Source organism: Schistocerca nitens, chromosome 10 (genome assembly GCF_023898315.1).
Source record: "Schistocerca nitens isolate TAMUIC-IGC-003100 chromosome 10, iqSchNite1.1, whole genome shotgun sequence".
NCBI classification, from domain to species: Eukaryota; Metazoa; Arthropoda; class Insecta; order Orthoptera; family Acrididae; genus Schistocerca; species Schistocerca nitens.
The window spans coordinates 73,513,120-73,528,411 of record NC_064623.1 but is presented as its reverse complement, the minus strand read 5'-3'; the positions used below and the strand labels follow the sequence as shown (position 1 = coordinate 73,528,411).

The 15,292-nt window shown below is 37.0% G+C and overlaps 1 protein-coding gene across 6 annotated transcripts in view; it reads right to left on the bottom strand.

Annotated features, from left to right (window-relative positions):
• LOC126210625 (collagenase-like) overlaps positions 1-15,292 on the bottom strand; it is a 231,944-nt gene that overhangs the window by 99,305 nt on the left and 117,347 nt on the right. For 4 of the 6 annotated variants that reach the window (XM_049939923.1, XM_049939924.1, XM_049939919.1 and 1 more), the window contains exons 3-4: positions 9,153-9,328; positions 5,988-6,083 (exon numbers count right to left, since the gene is read on the bottom strand). The exons of the other annotated variants lie outside the window; for them this stretch is intronic. In XM_049939923.1, the coding sequence (XP_049795880.1) occupies positions 5,988-6,083; positions 9,153-9,328 (272 nt within the window). The remainder of the gene's footprint in view (positions 1-5,987; positions 6,084-9,152; positions 9,329-15,292) is intronic. 6 annotated transcript variants of the gene reach the window in all.

The window sequence follows — 15,292 nt, the reverse complement described above, 5'->3', positions numbered from 1 at the left end:
GTATAGCTACAATGAGACAGGGTTTTCCGTAGCACAACAATATGTTACAGTACAGTACTTTCTTCATCACAACAATAAGTGTAATAACTAAGATATCTATATGCAAAGCGTTTCACTTTTGTTTATCATGAGGTAAGTACATTGACTTTTGCGGAACTTAGCTTTCGGAGGACGATAACTACGACACTTCCACAGAGAATATCTTACAACAAGCCGCACAGTTTAGCGCTACAGGACACGCATTTCAGTGATTAATTTTGTACTTAAAACATTTATTTTTTTTAAAAAAATTTTGAATTACAAAGAAAGTTTTCCGTGATAGATTTCATTCCATTGCTGTAATCTGTAACACCTGAGGGTATAATTACATTAATCCTCAGGGGGGTACACATTTACTTTGTGTACCATGTGTTTGGCAAGCACAAGGAGCCCTAGCTAATATGGTATTTGCTTATACAACTTTACACATCGGTACCATATTTCTCTAACACATAAATTACACAGCTACCTGATCATTTAACAGAGAAAGAAACATTTTTTTTACTACGTCAGTGACAGATGTTTACGTAATTACACAGTTGGATAACTTCACACTTACGAAATTGTATGTTGTTTGTACTTTGTGAACTGTTCATATTTTTTTGGAACCATTGTGATATTATGAGAGCTTTGAATGATATATTTGGTATGGGGTCACGATTTTTAAAGTACATTTGAGGTAGATGACACTACTGAAATGAGCAGAGAATTTTTTTTTAGGTTTTTAAATTATTGGAGGAAACTACGACGATTTTGAGAGTTGACTGAGGTGTTATGATGTTATTATTACGATGACTATGTGTATTATGCTGTTGCGGTATGTTTATGATCAATAAGCTGATGCTGTATTTGATTATGCTACGTATCTGTGATGATGAAATATTGAAGAAGTGTCGACGAATTAGGTAAGAAATAATGAGTAGTGGTTAGGGACGCTGATTTGTGAAAAAGGTTGTTGGTAACCAAGAACCGTACTTTAAGAGTTATGAAATGTGTGTAAATGCATGAATGTATCACAATGCCGACGAAAACGTTTTGAACACCGTTATATTCATAGGATTTTGTATCTACACATTTGCAACGCAAATTCTTGACCTGTGAAATTTTTTATATGAGATTGTCACTGTAGCGAAAACTGGTGTCGTAAATATTTCGGTAAGAAAGTTAAGTGACCACCTGCACGTAATGCGTCATGGGCACCCAGCTGGGCGACAGCCGCCTGGAGAAAAAGCCATTAGGTGGAGAAAAAAAGAGGCCATTAACCTCGCTTCTGACATTCCTTTGTAGAAAGCATCGTAAAAACGACACGGTCGAACTTGAAAACATATGATTACACTGTGGAGCTCTTAATTTATGATATTTACTGAAATGCCTAATGAAATGACGAGAAATATTTTTGCATCTGCACATCTGATTATGACAAGCGTCTTTCTACGAGAGTTGAGAGAATTTCTACCTCAAAGTGAACTAAGTCTGTGCACTATACCTTCAGTGATACCTTCAGTGACATTTCATGTCACATGACTATTGAATGATATTTTTATGCTTTGTACATAGTTGCTTATTTCATTTGATATCTGTTTTCCAGCTATGTTGCAGCATTGGTTTTATAAAATAAAATTAAATGCATTTGCTAATGTGAAAACTTTCTGTCAACACATCTATAAAATAATAATTTTATGATCCACGTTCTTCGAAAAAGGAGCACTTGGAAAGGAAAGAACAATAAGAAGGGATTAATAACAGTAACTGCATACATAATTTTCTTTTCAACTACTTGGTAATTTTTTTTTTTTGGTAGAGTAAGTGATCGTGATGCATCACTGTAGTGTTAAGATGTGACATAGGTATTAGACATGGCCATCTTTAGTGTAATATTTTTTCTGCTTGAGATATGTCATGTTTAGGTATTTCATTTTCTGCTGCTGTTTGCCAGGCATAATGTTACTGAATTTGACTTTGTATTACGCTGTTAAGCCAGTTTTACTACTGATTTATTTTTCTTGTTTGCTGCTCATTGCCTTATATTAGTTGTAATTTATGCTGCTTGCTTTGCCTTTTGTATTTTTTTTTTGTCATTGCTGTTTGTGTTAATTGTTTTGTGCTGCTGCATTGCTTCATCCCTTAGTTTAGCATCTGAGCTCAGTAGATTTAAGTTAGCTTAAGAGGGGGTAGACTATATAAGAAACTAACTATGATGAATTGGAAGAAATGCATTGAGAAGATATAAGAAAATGGTTTGGCAAAAAAAAAGGTAGTGTACAGTGGAGAAAAACTATTTTGAAAGAGGATGTGAACAGAATACAGAAAGCCGGCCTAGATAGTACTTTTGGGAATAATGATGAACAAAGGGAGATCTCCATGCAAAATACTGCAGTAAAACAAACCCTGTCCTTTCCTTTTGTGTCATCCCTCTGTATGTTTGTGTACCCTTGTGTATTTGTGTTTTTCCTGTCTTTATGTGTTTAGCTAATAAGAGTTATGTTGTAGAATTTTTCTGATAATATGTTATTTTCTTTGTAAAGATGTTTAGACATTATTTATTCTGTTTTTTTTTAATGCTCATGTGTGAAGTTGATGTTTCGAAAGTTATTCTGATCTTTTATGTATGTACTCATGTCATAATTCCTGTAACACTGACGTATATGTCTATTTCTATTCTTTTGTAACGCCTGTTTTACTACAAATGTTATCTGTATTGTTATGTTCTTTAATGATGTATTTTGTACCTTTGTAATTGTATTCTTATGTTAAAAAATTGTAATTGACACCAGGTCATCAAATTAAGTAACTTGTAAGTTACATCTCACTGCACACGTTTCTGTTGGTCATAGTATATGGACAATATGTGAGAAGTAGGGACTGTTAGTGTTTGCACGTGTGTTAATAATTCAGCAAGGGACTGGATAACAGCATTGCTGGTTCTAAGGACATGCCAAACAATTTTTTTTTTTGTGAGTGGGCAAGTAGTGGTTCATGGACTTGCTATATTCTCTGCAAGACTATTCGATGGTGATTGTGCACCTGCACAGTCACAACAGATGGCTGCTGGCCATTTCTACAAGGACTACAGTGGGTCTACACCTTTGCTGACTCACCAGTACCATTATTTCTACAAGGACTGTAGTGGGTCTGCACCTCTGGTGGCCCACCAGTACCGTAATCTATACCAGGACTACTGTGGGTCTGCTCTGTGATGACCTACCTACCAATATTCTTCAAAACTTCGACTGACTCTGCTGTGGGTTTGCTCTGTTGTGGCCCATTACCTGTCAGCATGTCAAGAGTCAGCACTGTCTTTCCGTTGGAAGGACAACACTACTTCTTCAAGACTGCATGGAAATCCACTACTTCTGTGTGCAATTTCTTTTACTAATGAGACTTTGTGAAAAAAAACTGTAATTACTATTATGATGAATGATCAGAACTATCTTTCTGGACTGTGAGAAAATTTTAGCTTTTGACCAACATTGTATCAATAAGTGTGTGCATTTGATTTCTTTGTTATTGTAATTACGATTATGAAAAATTTTAACAAATATGTATTGCCCAGTGCCCAAAACAATTTGTAAAATTTTTTGTGGGGAGCATGGGGGCTACGTAAGTAGGCTGTTTAGGTTTTTTTTATTGGTAACGCCACCTCTGTATGAAAATCACTGGCTGTGCTGTGTGCAGTCTGTGGCTGCTTTGCATTGTTGTAATACTCGCCATTGTAGTGTTAGGCAGCTGACTGTGAACAGCGCGTAGCGTTGCGCAGTTGGAGGTGAGCCGCCAGCAGTGGTGGACGTGGGGAGAGAGAGATGGCGGAGTTTTGAAATTTGTCATGAACTGCTATATATATTATGACTATTGAGGTAAATACATTGGTTGTTCTCTATCAAAATCTTCCATTTGCTAACTATGCCTATCAGTAGTTAGTGCCTTCAGTACTTTGCATCTTTTATTTAGCTGGCAGTAGTGGCGCTCGCTGTATTGCAGTAGCTTGAGTAGCGAAGATTTTTGTGAGGTAAGTGATTTGTGAAAGGTATAGTTTAATGGTAGTCAGGGCCATTCTTTTGTAGGGATTTTTTGAAAGTCAGATTGCGTTGCGCTAAAAATACTGTGTGTCAGTTTAAGCACAGTCGTATATAATTTTTCAATAGGGGACGTTTCAACACGTCTCGGTCACCTCTTGTTCGCATTGACGGCACTTTGAACAGTAGACGTTACATTGCAGATGTGTTACGACCCGTGGCTCTACCCTTCAATCGATCCCTCCGAAACCCTACATTTCAGCAGGATAATGCACGACTGCATGTTGCAGGTCATGTACGGGCATTTCTGGATACAGAAAATGTTCGACTGTTGCCCTGGCCAGCACAGTCTCCAGCTCTCTCACCAACTGAAAGCGTCTGGTCAATGGTGGCCGAGCAACTGGCTCGTCACAACACGCCAGTCACTACTTCTGATGATCTGTGGTATCGTGTTGAAGCTGCATGGGCAGCTGTACCTGTACACGCCATCCAAGCTCTGTTTGACTCAATGCCCAGGCGCATCAAGGCCGTTATTACGGCCAGAGGTGGTTGTTCTGGGTACTGATTTCTCAGGATCTATGCACCCAAATTGCATGAAAATGTAATCACATGTCATTTATAGTATAATACATTTGTCCAATGAATACCCGTTTATCATCTGCATTTCTTCTTGGTGCAGCATTTTTAATGTCCAGTAGTGTATATTTTCAGTTGGATAGTATGCCAGGCATATTGAGTTGTGATGTAAGCGTGATGCCTTCATATGCCAACATATAAGTGTCGACGTGACAGTATTTCTTTACAGTAGTTATATCTAATTACCAAGTAACTCCACAGAAAGTGAACTTTAGAGAATTCAGCACTGGGTAACGCTGCTGATCTAAATGTGAATTATTTCATTAACGCTCAGATGTTCATTTCTGAACTTAAGGCATTTGCTGGCCATTCATGAAAGTAGGTACCAAATGTCCAGCAGTGTCCTACTTGCCAGGGTGTGCACATACACAATGAAAAATCTCCCTCCAGCAAGGAACACAAAAGCTTCCAAAGCATAGAAAACACAGTTAATTTTGTAGATGAGAGTGCTGTATGATAGAACACATTTCAGACTTTCGCCTCTAGCCACTGCTGTAGTAGAAGTTCAATATAATTACTTATTCTGTTTTCTAACTGATGTCATTAACTTTTTCTGCTGCGCTGTATTTTTCTGAAATTAGCGAAAGAACTCCAGAAAATTAATTTTTTTAGCGTTAAAGTCAGTTCCAAGGGACAACAAGGCCATTCTACTGAAATTTAAAAGCATTGCAATGGAAAAATATTTGCCGTCGGTCTGGTTCATTATTATTCTCCCCTAAACCTATGATCAGTAAGTGAAATCAGTTTAAGAAGAATTACTATCAAAAGCCAAGTACAAGCCAAATACATTTTGATATTAAAGCTATTAGAAGCTAACACAGATTTCAATTTTCCTAGATAAGTGAAATTGTTAAGACATCAATGAACCTCAGTTATCATGTCAGTATCACGTGTTCCACGGTAGAACACCTTCTGATGCATGTCCGACGAATAATAGCTTAACCCTTCATACGTTACGTTACTAGTTTTAAAAATATATAGCATTTTACTTCTCATAAGTTTCTGTAACTGAAGAATTAACAATATGTTCCAAACATATTTAATATAAAAAACAGCAGTTACATATTTACAAATGCACCAAACACAACCTCCAGTCTAGCAACAACAGAGACTGAACAAAATAGTGGAAACTGCTTATAGCGGTCTCTATTCCTGTGCATGTTAGTTTAAGACCAGTCACTAGTCTTAAGGTAGCAAAAATCATCTTATGTTCCTAGATACAGTTTCCTGTAGGTGCTACACTTTTCTTTACAGCATTTAGATAGGTGTCTCAAAGTGAACTAAGTCTGTGCACTATACCTTCAGTGATACCCCAGCCTGCGAGCACACCAGTTTGGCCCTCATAGGTGTCATCGACCTCTAGTGAAGAAGGCAACGTCACCAGCTGGATGTATCCTTGAGGACAAAAAGAAACAAATCATACTTACAATATGCTGTATCTGGATTGTCTAAATGTGAAATACTGTATCTAACTAAGGACACTGAATGAAACACTTCAACTCCGTAATCTGCATGTTGGTTTCACAAAATGTCATAACCAGCAATACCCTGAGACAGTACTACAGGTGGCTATGATAATAATAGTGGCAAACCTTACAAGATGCCAAAGAAACCATACTTAGCAAGTAGCATTGTTATTAACAATACATTCAAATACACTACAGCCACCTATGTGCGTCTTACTGCTAGGTCATATTTTGACCAGGCTTGCATATTGGCTAGCTACTTTCTTTCCCTCTTCCCTGACAACCTGTTCTTGACAGTTTTAGTAATATAGAAAGGAGAATGCGAACGAATGTATGTCAGCACAGGAAATATGATTCTAAAGCTTTTCTTTCTAACACAAATGCCGTGCCCTGAGGCGATTGCTGTGAATGCTGAGACAAAACAGAATGCAAAAGACAGTCACAATATTTTACGACAGAGCAAAACTCTTGACCTACTGACGACAAGTTATACAGGCAGATTCTCTGATAGAATCGCACGATGTTATGAAAAAGACTAAGAAATTATATTTAAGACACTACGTGTATACTTAAGTCTGAAGACAATGAACTTTCGTAAATCCTTTATGAATGTGGTTGAAAAGAAATGAATTTTAAAAGCAATTTAAGAGTATCACTCTCTGAAAAATTACGAACTTTCAAAATGGCTCTTGAAAGTAAATTCAAGAGCGGAATCTGCAGAAAGAAGGAAAAAGCATGGACACTGGTGAGCTAGTTAAGAATATTGTCTAAAAAGAGGTACCTTATGGCTTAAGCTAAGGAGTTATTTGGCCACAAACCAGAGAAACATTCATATTAATTACGGAAAAAATGTGCATCTCAGTTTCAGTTATTTAATTACTGAAGAACTATTCTAGCTCAATAATTAAATGTGCAATAAATATCTCATTCCTTCAAAATCTTGTTTAAATTCAGAGCTACACCATCACCACAGTGCTAAGCGCAGTTAACCGTCCTTTTCAAGTTCCATTAACAGTATTTATTTTTCTGTGCACGAGTCTGATATATAGATGTTTGCTTCAACAGGCACATTTATAAGTACATGTGCTCTGGTAACACGAACTCAGTACCAATGTGGCCATAATTCTATTCATAGGCAACGTAATAAGGGTAGGAGCTGTCTTAGAATAATACGTGGTTCTGGGAGGTAGGCTACTGGAGAATGTCGCCAAATGGCTTGGACAGCGTGCATCCTATCAAAGATAGCAGACTCATTAGTAGATTAGCAGAAAAGCTTAACCAACTATCACAAATCATATTGAAATGGCAACTGTGAAGTCCGTAACTTCATTGGAGCTTTTTCATAAAACGTTTGGCCGAAACTGCAAATTCAAATCTGAGAAGAAAGCAATACAACAGAACATCTGCTTGATTACTTTAAAAACAGAAAGAGATAGTCTTAATACCTTACTTACAAATCTGTATTTAGACAAATCGGTTACTGCCCAGACTGTTCAACTTCCAGTTAAGCTGAGCAACCGCTGAAGGTTGAACGGACCGAAGATAAGGACTGTTTTAATTAGATGGAACTGAGGCAGAACAAAACTAAATGGGACATGGAGTTGAGAGAGACAAGTTAAACCAATGTCGATGTTTTCTGTGACTGTAAAGCATATATAGGAACAAGATATTTAGCTAGTTGTGTGACAGTATTTTATGTAGTGGCTCTGATAATGGCAATGTAACAGAGTGTATAAAAGAAATGCATAGAGGGCAATGACTGTAGAAACAGATCAGTTACGTGCAAAAGTCATGCAGCTGTTGTGGTGTTTGTTTGTTACAGCAATTGGGTTTGTTTCTAAGACAATACCTTAAAACATTGAAGATACATGTAACATTCATTTAGCACAACGTGGAACCGTAATCGTAGAGATATTCAACAATCCCCAGACGACACTGGTAGCTGAAGTAAGAAATCGACTAAATGTAATCACTCAGCAGCGAGTCATAGGAGACTCTGGCTTCCTTATGTGTAAGCACGCAAGAGATAACTATGAACGTCCTCTGAAATATTGTCACAGGAATTCGGTTCCTCCTTGTTCTTTTTTGTGCAGTTAGTAGTACATATCGAGTACTATGTTCCAACAGGCTATGTGGAAACTTCATTTTAGTATACAATTGATATTAATAAATAACTTGGCATCGTCGAATAATCAGATAATATATACAAAAGAACAGCGTAAAATTATATTGAGTAAACCAAAAACTGAAAGAAACGCCAGTGACTGGTGTGTTAAAAAGTAATTATGAGTCTCAGATGACAAACACTGCTATAGCAGACTGCCATCACGTTACATACTTCGTTGAAGCACTAGGCTCTCTCTCTCTCTCTCTCTCTCTCTCTCTCTCTCTCTCTCTCCCCTCTCTCTCCCCCCTCTCTCTCCCCCTCTCTCTCTCCCCCCTCTCTCTCCCCCTCTCTCCCCCTCTCCCCCTCTCTCTCCCCCTTTCCCCCTCCCACTCCCCCCTCCCTCTCTCCCCCTCTCTCTCTCCCCTCTCTCCCCCCTCTCTCTCTCCCCTCTCTCTCCCCCCTCTCTCCGAAACCCTCTCTCTGAAACCCTCTCTCTGAAACCCTCTTTCTGAAACCCTCTCTCTGAAACCCTCTCTCTGAAACCCTCTCTCTGAAACCCTCTCTCTGAAAACGTCTCTCTGAAAACCTCTCTCTCAAAACCTCTCTCTCAAAACCTCTATCTGAAAACCTCTCTCTCAAAACCTCTCTCTCAAAACCTCTCTCTCAAAACCTCTCTCTCAAAACCTCTCTCTCAAAACCTCACTCTCTTTCTCTCTCAAAACCTCACTCTCTCTCTCTCTCAAAACCTCTCTCTCTCTCTCTCTCAAAACCTCACTCTCTCTCTCTTTCTCTCTCTCTCAAACTCTCTCTCTACTCTCTCTCTCAAATTCTCTTTCAAACTCTCTGTATCCCTATGAAGCAAGGACACCACGTTCTTTTTGCCCCACTCACGGTTCAGAGGAGCTTCGCTGGGCAGGAATATCACACCCACGTCATAACTGGCAGCCCCGGCTACCATCGCAGTGGACTCAGGGCGCGACTGGGCATAACTGGATTCCACAATCCAGGCGGTGGATTCGTCCTGACTTCTGTGGATGCCTCCCAAGCGGACGGTCCACGTTTGGTATCTGTGAAAGTAATGTTCCTACTTACAGTTGCGAAACAGACGAACGACTCTTAATTTTTTTTCGTACAGCTGATGCTAATCACTTCCAGGGACACTCAAAAGCAGATGAAAAGTCAACTATTCCCTGTCAAGGTGTATTAGCAGGTATTTTATGTATCTACATATGCTCTCAAACAGAATAAAATACCAAGAAAGCTACTTGAGCAGTTTCCTAGGTTTCGTAACATGTAAGTTTTTTTTTTTTAATCAGTCATAGTATTAATACGTGGAAGTTAAGCCTCCACGTAAGAACGGAAATACAGAAATATTGTCAAATTTTCGTCCGGTTTCTCTTCTGCCAGAATTCTCTAAAATTTTGGGAAAGGTAATATATACTCGGCTTTTCAACAACCTGACTACGAATAATATATTGTCAATGTCAGAGTTCGTATTTCTAAAGGGTTAGGAAACTGAGAAGGCTTTTAACATACATAATGAGAATATACATAATTCATTAGATAATAATGCAAATGGAATTAAAGTTTATGATGGAGTAAAATAATAATCATTATAATCTCGTCTTTCTGAATAGCCTGGTGCAAGTCTTTCAATTGGACACCACTCTCGCAAATTGCGTGTCACTTACCCACCACAGTCATCCTACTGTAGAAAGGGAACCTGCAGATTGAAGGGGAATCAGAACCATGTGTCGTTGTTGGCCAATCTTCACATCGCTGAGAGGTGAATATTAGGTTAAGGGCTTCAAATATGATTCGATCCTACAATCTCTAAGTTTCAGTTCATGTGCCTCACCGCTAGACCACCAAGCTTGACTTTAAGAAATGAAATGCAAAATTTACAGTGATTAAAAGCGATTAACATGAAAATGTCTCTATGAGGAGAGTTATGATTGTCCATAAAGTTGATAACCAGAAGTTGGTAAGAATTTATGATACTTGTGAAATTACTTATATTTTCTCATTGTATGCGTATGAGGTATGCCATTAAGTGATCTGCGTTATCTATTGTTTATTACTGTGTTATCTACGTTAATTTTGTTTGTAAATAAGAACAGAGCAGTTAACAGATCGAGTTTTGAGAGAAGTCCTGTAACATAAAAAGTGTAATGACTGTATTAATTTTCTCATGTTTCTGTAAGTAACTGTACATGCCTACATTTAGTAGATCATTACATTGTCATACTATAGCCAGACGTTTGGTGTATGGTTCCAATAATGAATTCATTTTCTATTGGAATGCTCTACGGATACATTTTGTCATTATTATTGATGTTATGATTGAAATGGAAAAGTATCAAGACAAAAAGGGAGGGTATTTGGAAAATGCTGGTAGTCAGGTATTAAATTGTGAAATCAATGCTTAGTAGTACATTGGTTAAAGAAGAAATACAATCAGATGTGGTGAGTCTTACGTATAGGAACAGCACCCTATAACTTGTTTCAGTCAGAGTTAGCAGGAATTAGTGTGTATCTAGGAATGGCATAAGATTTGCATAGAGAGAGAACAGATAATGAAGAGGTACAAAACTTCATGATTTAAACTGGTGATAAAGCAGAAAAAGTATGCTATCTTTTCTGAAGGTTTCATGTACCAAATGTTATAGTAAACGAATCAGGTCTAATTATGATGTAACACAGTGAATTGTTAGGATGTAACGAGAATTAATGTGAAATGAAAAAATGATTACTTAGTGACAGGATTACTAGTTAATAAAGATTATAAACATACTGATGATGTTAATGATAATGATGATGGTAATTTATTAGGTATTTTTGCGGAAAGAAATTAGGTATTGTGGAAAGTAGAGTGATGAAGTTATATCTTTGGTTAATGCTATCTTGAGATACAGTAAAGTAAATGAATCGAAAGGAAATGTTTAAATCTGAATAAAACAGATTTTCGGAATCATCAGGAGGTAGTTACGTTTGCGGTGCTTTGTAAACTTGACTCCAAGGAATGATGAGTCAAATAATAATAATGATTTACTAAGTCAACTATTTTGCTTATGGAAATGTGCTAATTAAATAGTGTGTGTAATAAAACACACACTGAACTGTGTAAAAACATGATACTGTACGTATAACTGATACGAATCGATGGTAAATTGTTCACAAGCATGGGAAAAAGTAATTGATATGTATTACAGTAAGAGATGTAGAGAATCTGGTTTAAAAAGCAAGCCTTGAAAGTATTATTTTTATCATTGCACATTTAAAACATCCATGCAGCTGTCTGCTTCAACATGTACATAAAGGTTTAAAATTAATTATAAATTATTTATGCACCTGATAATATATTAACCAAATAATTTATTTCAGTTCTGTGAGGATGAGAGTAGTGCTGAATTCCACAAGAATTTAACTCTGTTGCAAATAATAGAAATAATTTTGCCATTTCAGTATTTATATGAGTAATTTAGTCTAACATTTTGCGTTTTCCTAGCACCCATGCATCTAATTTACTACTTACTCCTGTACATATATATACTGAGCAATTAAGGATTTAAAATAAATGGTATGTATATGTGTCAGAACTCGTAAATATTGACAAGTAAAAATATTGAGTGTAAAGTTTATTTCATTTTTCGCTCTAAACTTCCTTATTTACAGTCCCGCAATGATCGAGCACAGCGTTTTCACTTGCTTTTTACACCCTTAGATTTTTACATATCTTACATACTATTTCAGAAAATATTGACTACAAATTGTACCTGGTGGTACAGTCCAAAATGGAACTCGATAATGAAATCAGAAATATAAAGATGAGAACTACAACACTAACTGAGACATAAACTCTTTTTAATTTATAAAAAAAATTAAAGCAATTTATAAATACTAAAATTGTTGTATAAGAATGAGAAGAAAACGTAGATACTAAACTAGTGCAAAAAATATAAGTCTTCCTCTTACTAGTTATCTTTAAAAACAGGGAATTCTAATACATCAATGTAATCCTTAGATTTTGTTAATACTAATGATTGTAATTATGTTGCGATGTAGGCAAGGTAACTGCAGCAGCTGTAGAGAAATATCTGTTGGTTGGAATCTGGTTTTAATCATCATGAAGAAAAAATAATGTTACGTAATTTATCTTTGTTTCTTTGCATGTAGACCATAATGAAAACTGTATGATTACCGCTCATACCGGTTATTTTTCAGTGTTTACGTTCTAAGATCTTTGGTTTTCCTGACGTTTGCCCTACTGTAAAATAAATAACGGTTTTGCTCACGTAAATTTCCATACTAAATATCAGTTTTTCGCAAGTGATTTTTCTATGCAGGTGTGTCGTTATTCATTGACGAATGACTGTTGGAAACAGAATGTATTTTCAAAACCTGCCCAAAACTTTAATAACAAAATGTTCGTGTAGTTTCAGAGTAAAAACAGCGTCATTATTTACCGTAAGTGGCCCAGCTTGCTAGAGTCAGACAATAGCTTTTCCAAAGAACCGTGGGTTGACCCACAGTGGGCCATTGGATTGTTTTTGTCACTTTTCGGTTCCTGCATCGGTGCTCACGGCTCTGAATGGCTTGTTAATGTGGAAAATGAAAGGCTTTATCAGGGCTCAGCATCCACGTTAAACATAAACATTAATTACCACTGTTGATGGCTCCGTAGTCCGTTCAAATGTCGAAAGAAAACAAGTGGGATATTACCTAGAATAACACCACACCTACTAATGCACTGTTGTCTTCAAAGCAATCTTCACGTTGAGGATCAAATTTCTTCACTATATAAATCTGGATTCCTTTATTTAAAAACGTCTTTTTTTAATTTTAACCAACTTGATTATGGGTTCATAACGAAATGTAAAGAACGACCTCAAATAATACACAGTTTTTGGAGACTTAGAAAATTTCATTTTACATTAGATGATCTAGGTTTTGCAATCTTTGCCAGTTCTCTTGCGTTACTGCTACAAAGATATTACGCTTAATTTCTATTGCGCTAGTCAAAGAGTGAACAACGACCGCAGAAATGATGTGGTAATTCGAAATGGGTCAGTATCTTACGAAGAAATTGAAGTAATGGTTTAAGATTATCATTAGATCACTTCATCGATATCTCGTTATTCTGTTGTTGCAGGTTCTTTGTTTCATAGAACACCACAAGACAATAACGATCTCCTTGAAACCGTAACACTAGAAAAGCCACTAGAAAAGTGGTTTTAAAACCGAAATCTATGTGCTGTCATGGCGCTACTTGTATAAAAGTGCACCAGTACCGCATTAGTGCTGTTTGTGAGGTGTAACCTGAAGACAATGGAAGATGTGTATCTCTCTGTGAATCTGATATTTAATGATAGACGAGGAAGGACTCGATGCTTGGTTTTGGTGTTTTATCTTTCCATCTTGCACAGAATGTTTGCATTTGAGGGACGAAACATCCACTCCAGCCCTGCAATTCCACTATGCAGGCACAAAAAGTATGAGTTTGATGTGCAATATCGTACAGGCGATTATTTTTCAGATTTGTCCGACGTTCACTGAAGAGTATGCGCTACACACACATGTTGCAAGATTTATAAACACCGTTCTTGAGCAACAGTTCAGTACACGTGATTTCAACAGGCAAACGCAACAACTCATACAGCTAAAAACACCATGACTTTCATTGACCACTGTTTTGATGGAAAACTAATTTTGAAAGGGTAGTGATCTTCTCTAATCCTGTATTTATTCTGAAGTGATGTTTTCTTGCTGTAACACCTTCATATTGCTGCTTACAAATTCGCATTATTCTCGAGGTTTAGGTAGAAAGTGTATGACGTTTCTATAATCAATAAATGGTACATGTTTTAAGAAATGTAACAACCAGTTCAATAATATCAATTGCATAATGGGAATTTTTTCCACGAGGTTATGTCAGTGAACACCATGTAATTAACTGGATGTGAGCCGTCTGACTTTATTTACTTGAATTTGCTGATATATTGTTTCCTTGCGATCCGTTCGTACAGACGTTTCAGATATGTGTAATCGTCTTAATAACAATTGATACTGTATGTGTCAAGTGCTGAAATGTAGGAGGAAGTTGGCAAAGGTTCTGAAATTATTCTCTTATCACTAGCAACCCTTAACTCACGCGGTGTGGTCTCTCAAACCGGGCGAGAGTTGCCGAACTCACTCTCGTAGGTAAATCGTGGCCTTCATTTTCCCTCCTTAAATCGTCATCTCTGTAACGTTTGATTAGCGGTTGCATTATCGCCGTCTTTGTTTGTTGTTGACACGTGTTGCTGATACATGCTGGGGTCTATTACACCACGCGTTGTAAACTACATATCTGTTTTCTTAGTAAAGCACTGGTCATCTTAATTTTAAAGAAGTAGAAGTCGCTGAACAAAGGAACACGTCAGAATATGTTAGCTATGTAAAGGAAGAAATAGACGAAAAAACACGACGATTTTACAATAGCTTGTGATCTGCTGGCGAACAAGAGTATTATTCAGAGGAAGAAATTCAGGATAGTAGTGTGTGCGGGCAGCTTCCTGTTTTTCAAAAAAAAAAAAAAAAAAAAAACTTGAATCGTTAGTTAACATCAAATGTGTTCTGAGTGGTGGCAAAGGAAAATGTGGATTCCTGCAGTGAATGTCAGTTTTATGCTTTCTTTTTGTCCTATCGAGTGCAATTTTTCTATGCGTATTAAACACTGGAATTTAGTTTTATGTTAAAATTTACCAGCTACAGAGAGATATTAATTTTCCAGAATGTAAAATTCAGTTCTCTAACTGTATGTTTACGAGTACCATTTAAAAAGGCGCGCGAAAGTGTGTGCTTCTGTGAGATAAAATGTAATACACTGCAGGCTTTATTTAGTACTTAAACAACAGTGAAGTAATTATAAAAGAACGCTACACTGAACATCAACGTTACATCCGCCTTTTGCAGCCAAGCAATTCCGCTATTGCTGAACATTGTATTTCTACTGGACATTCAATGGAGTATGAGAAAACAATGATTTTGTC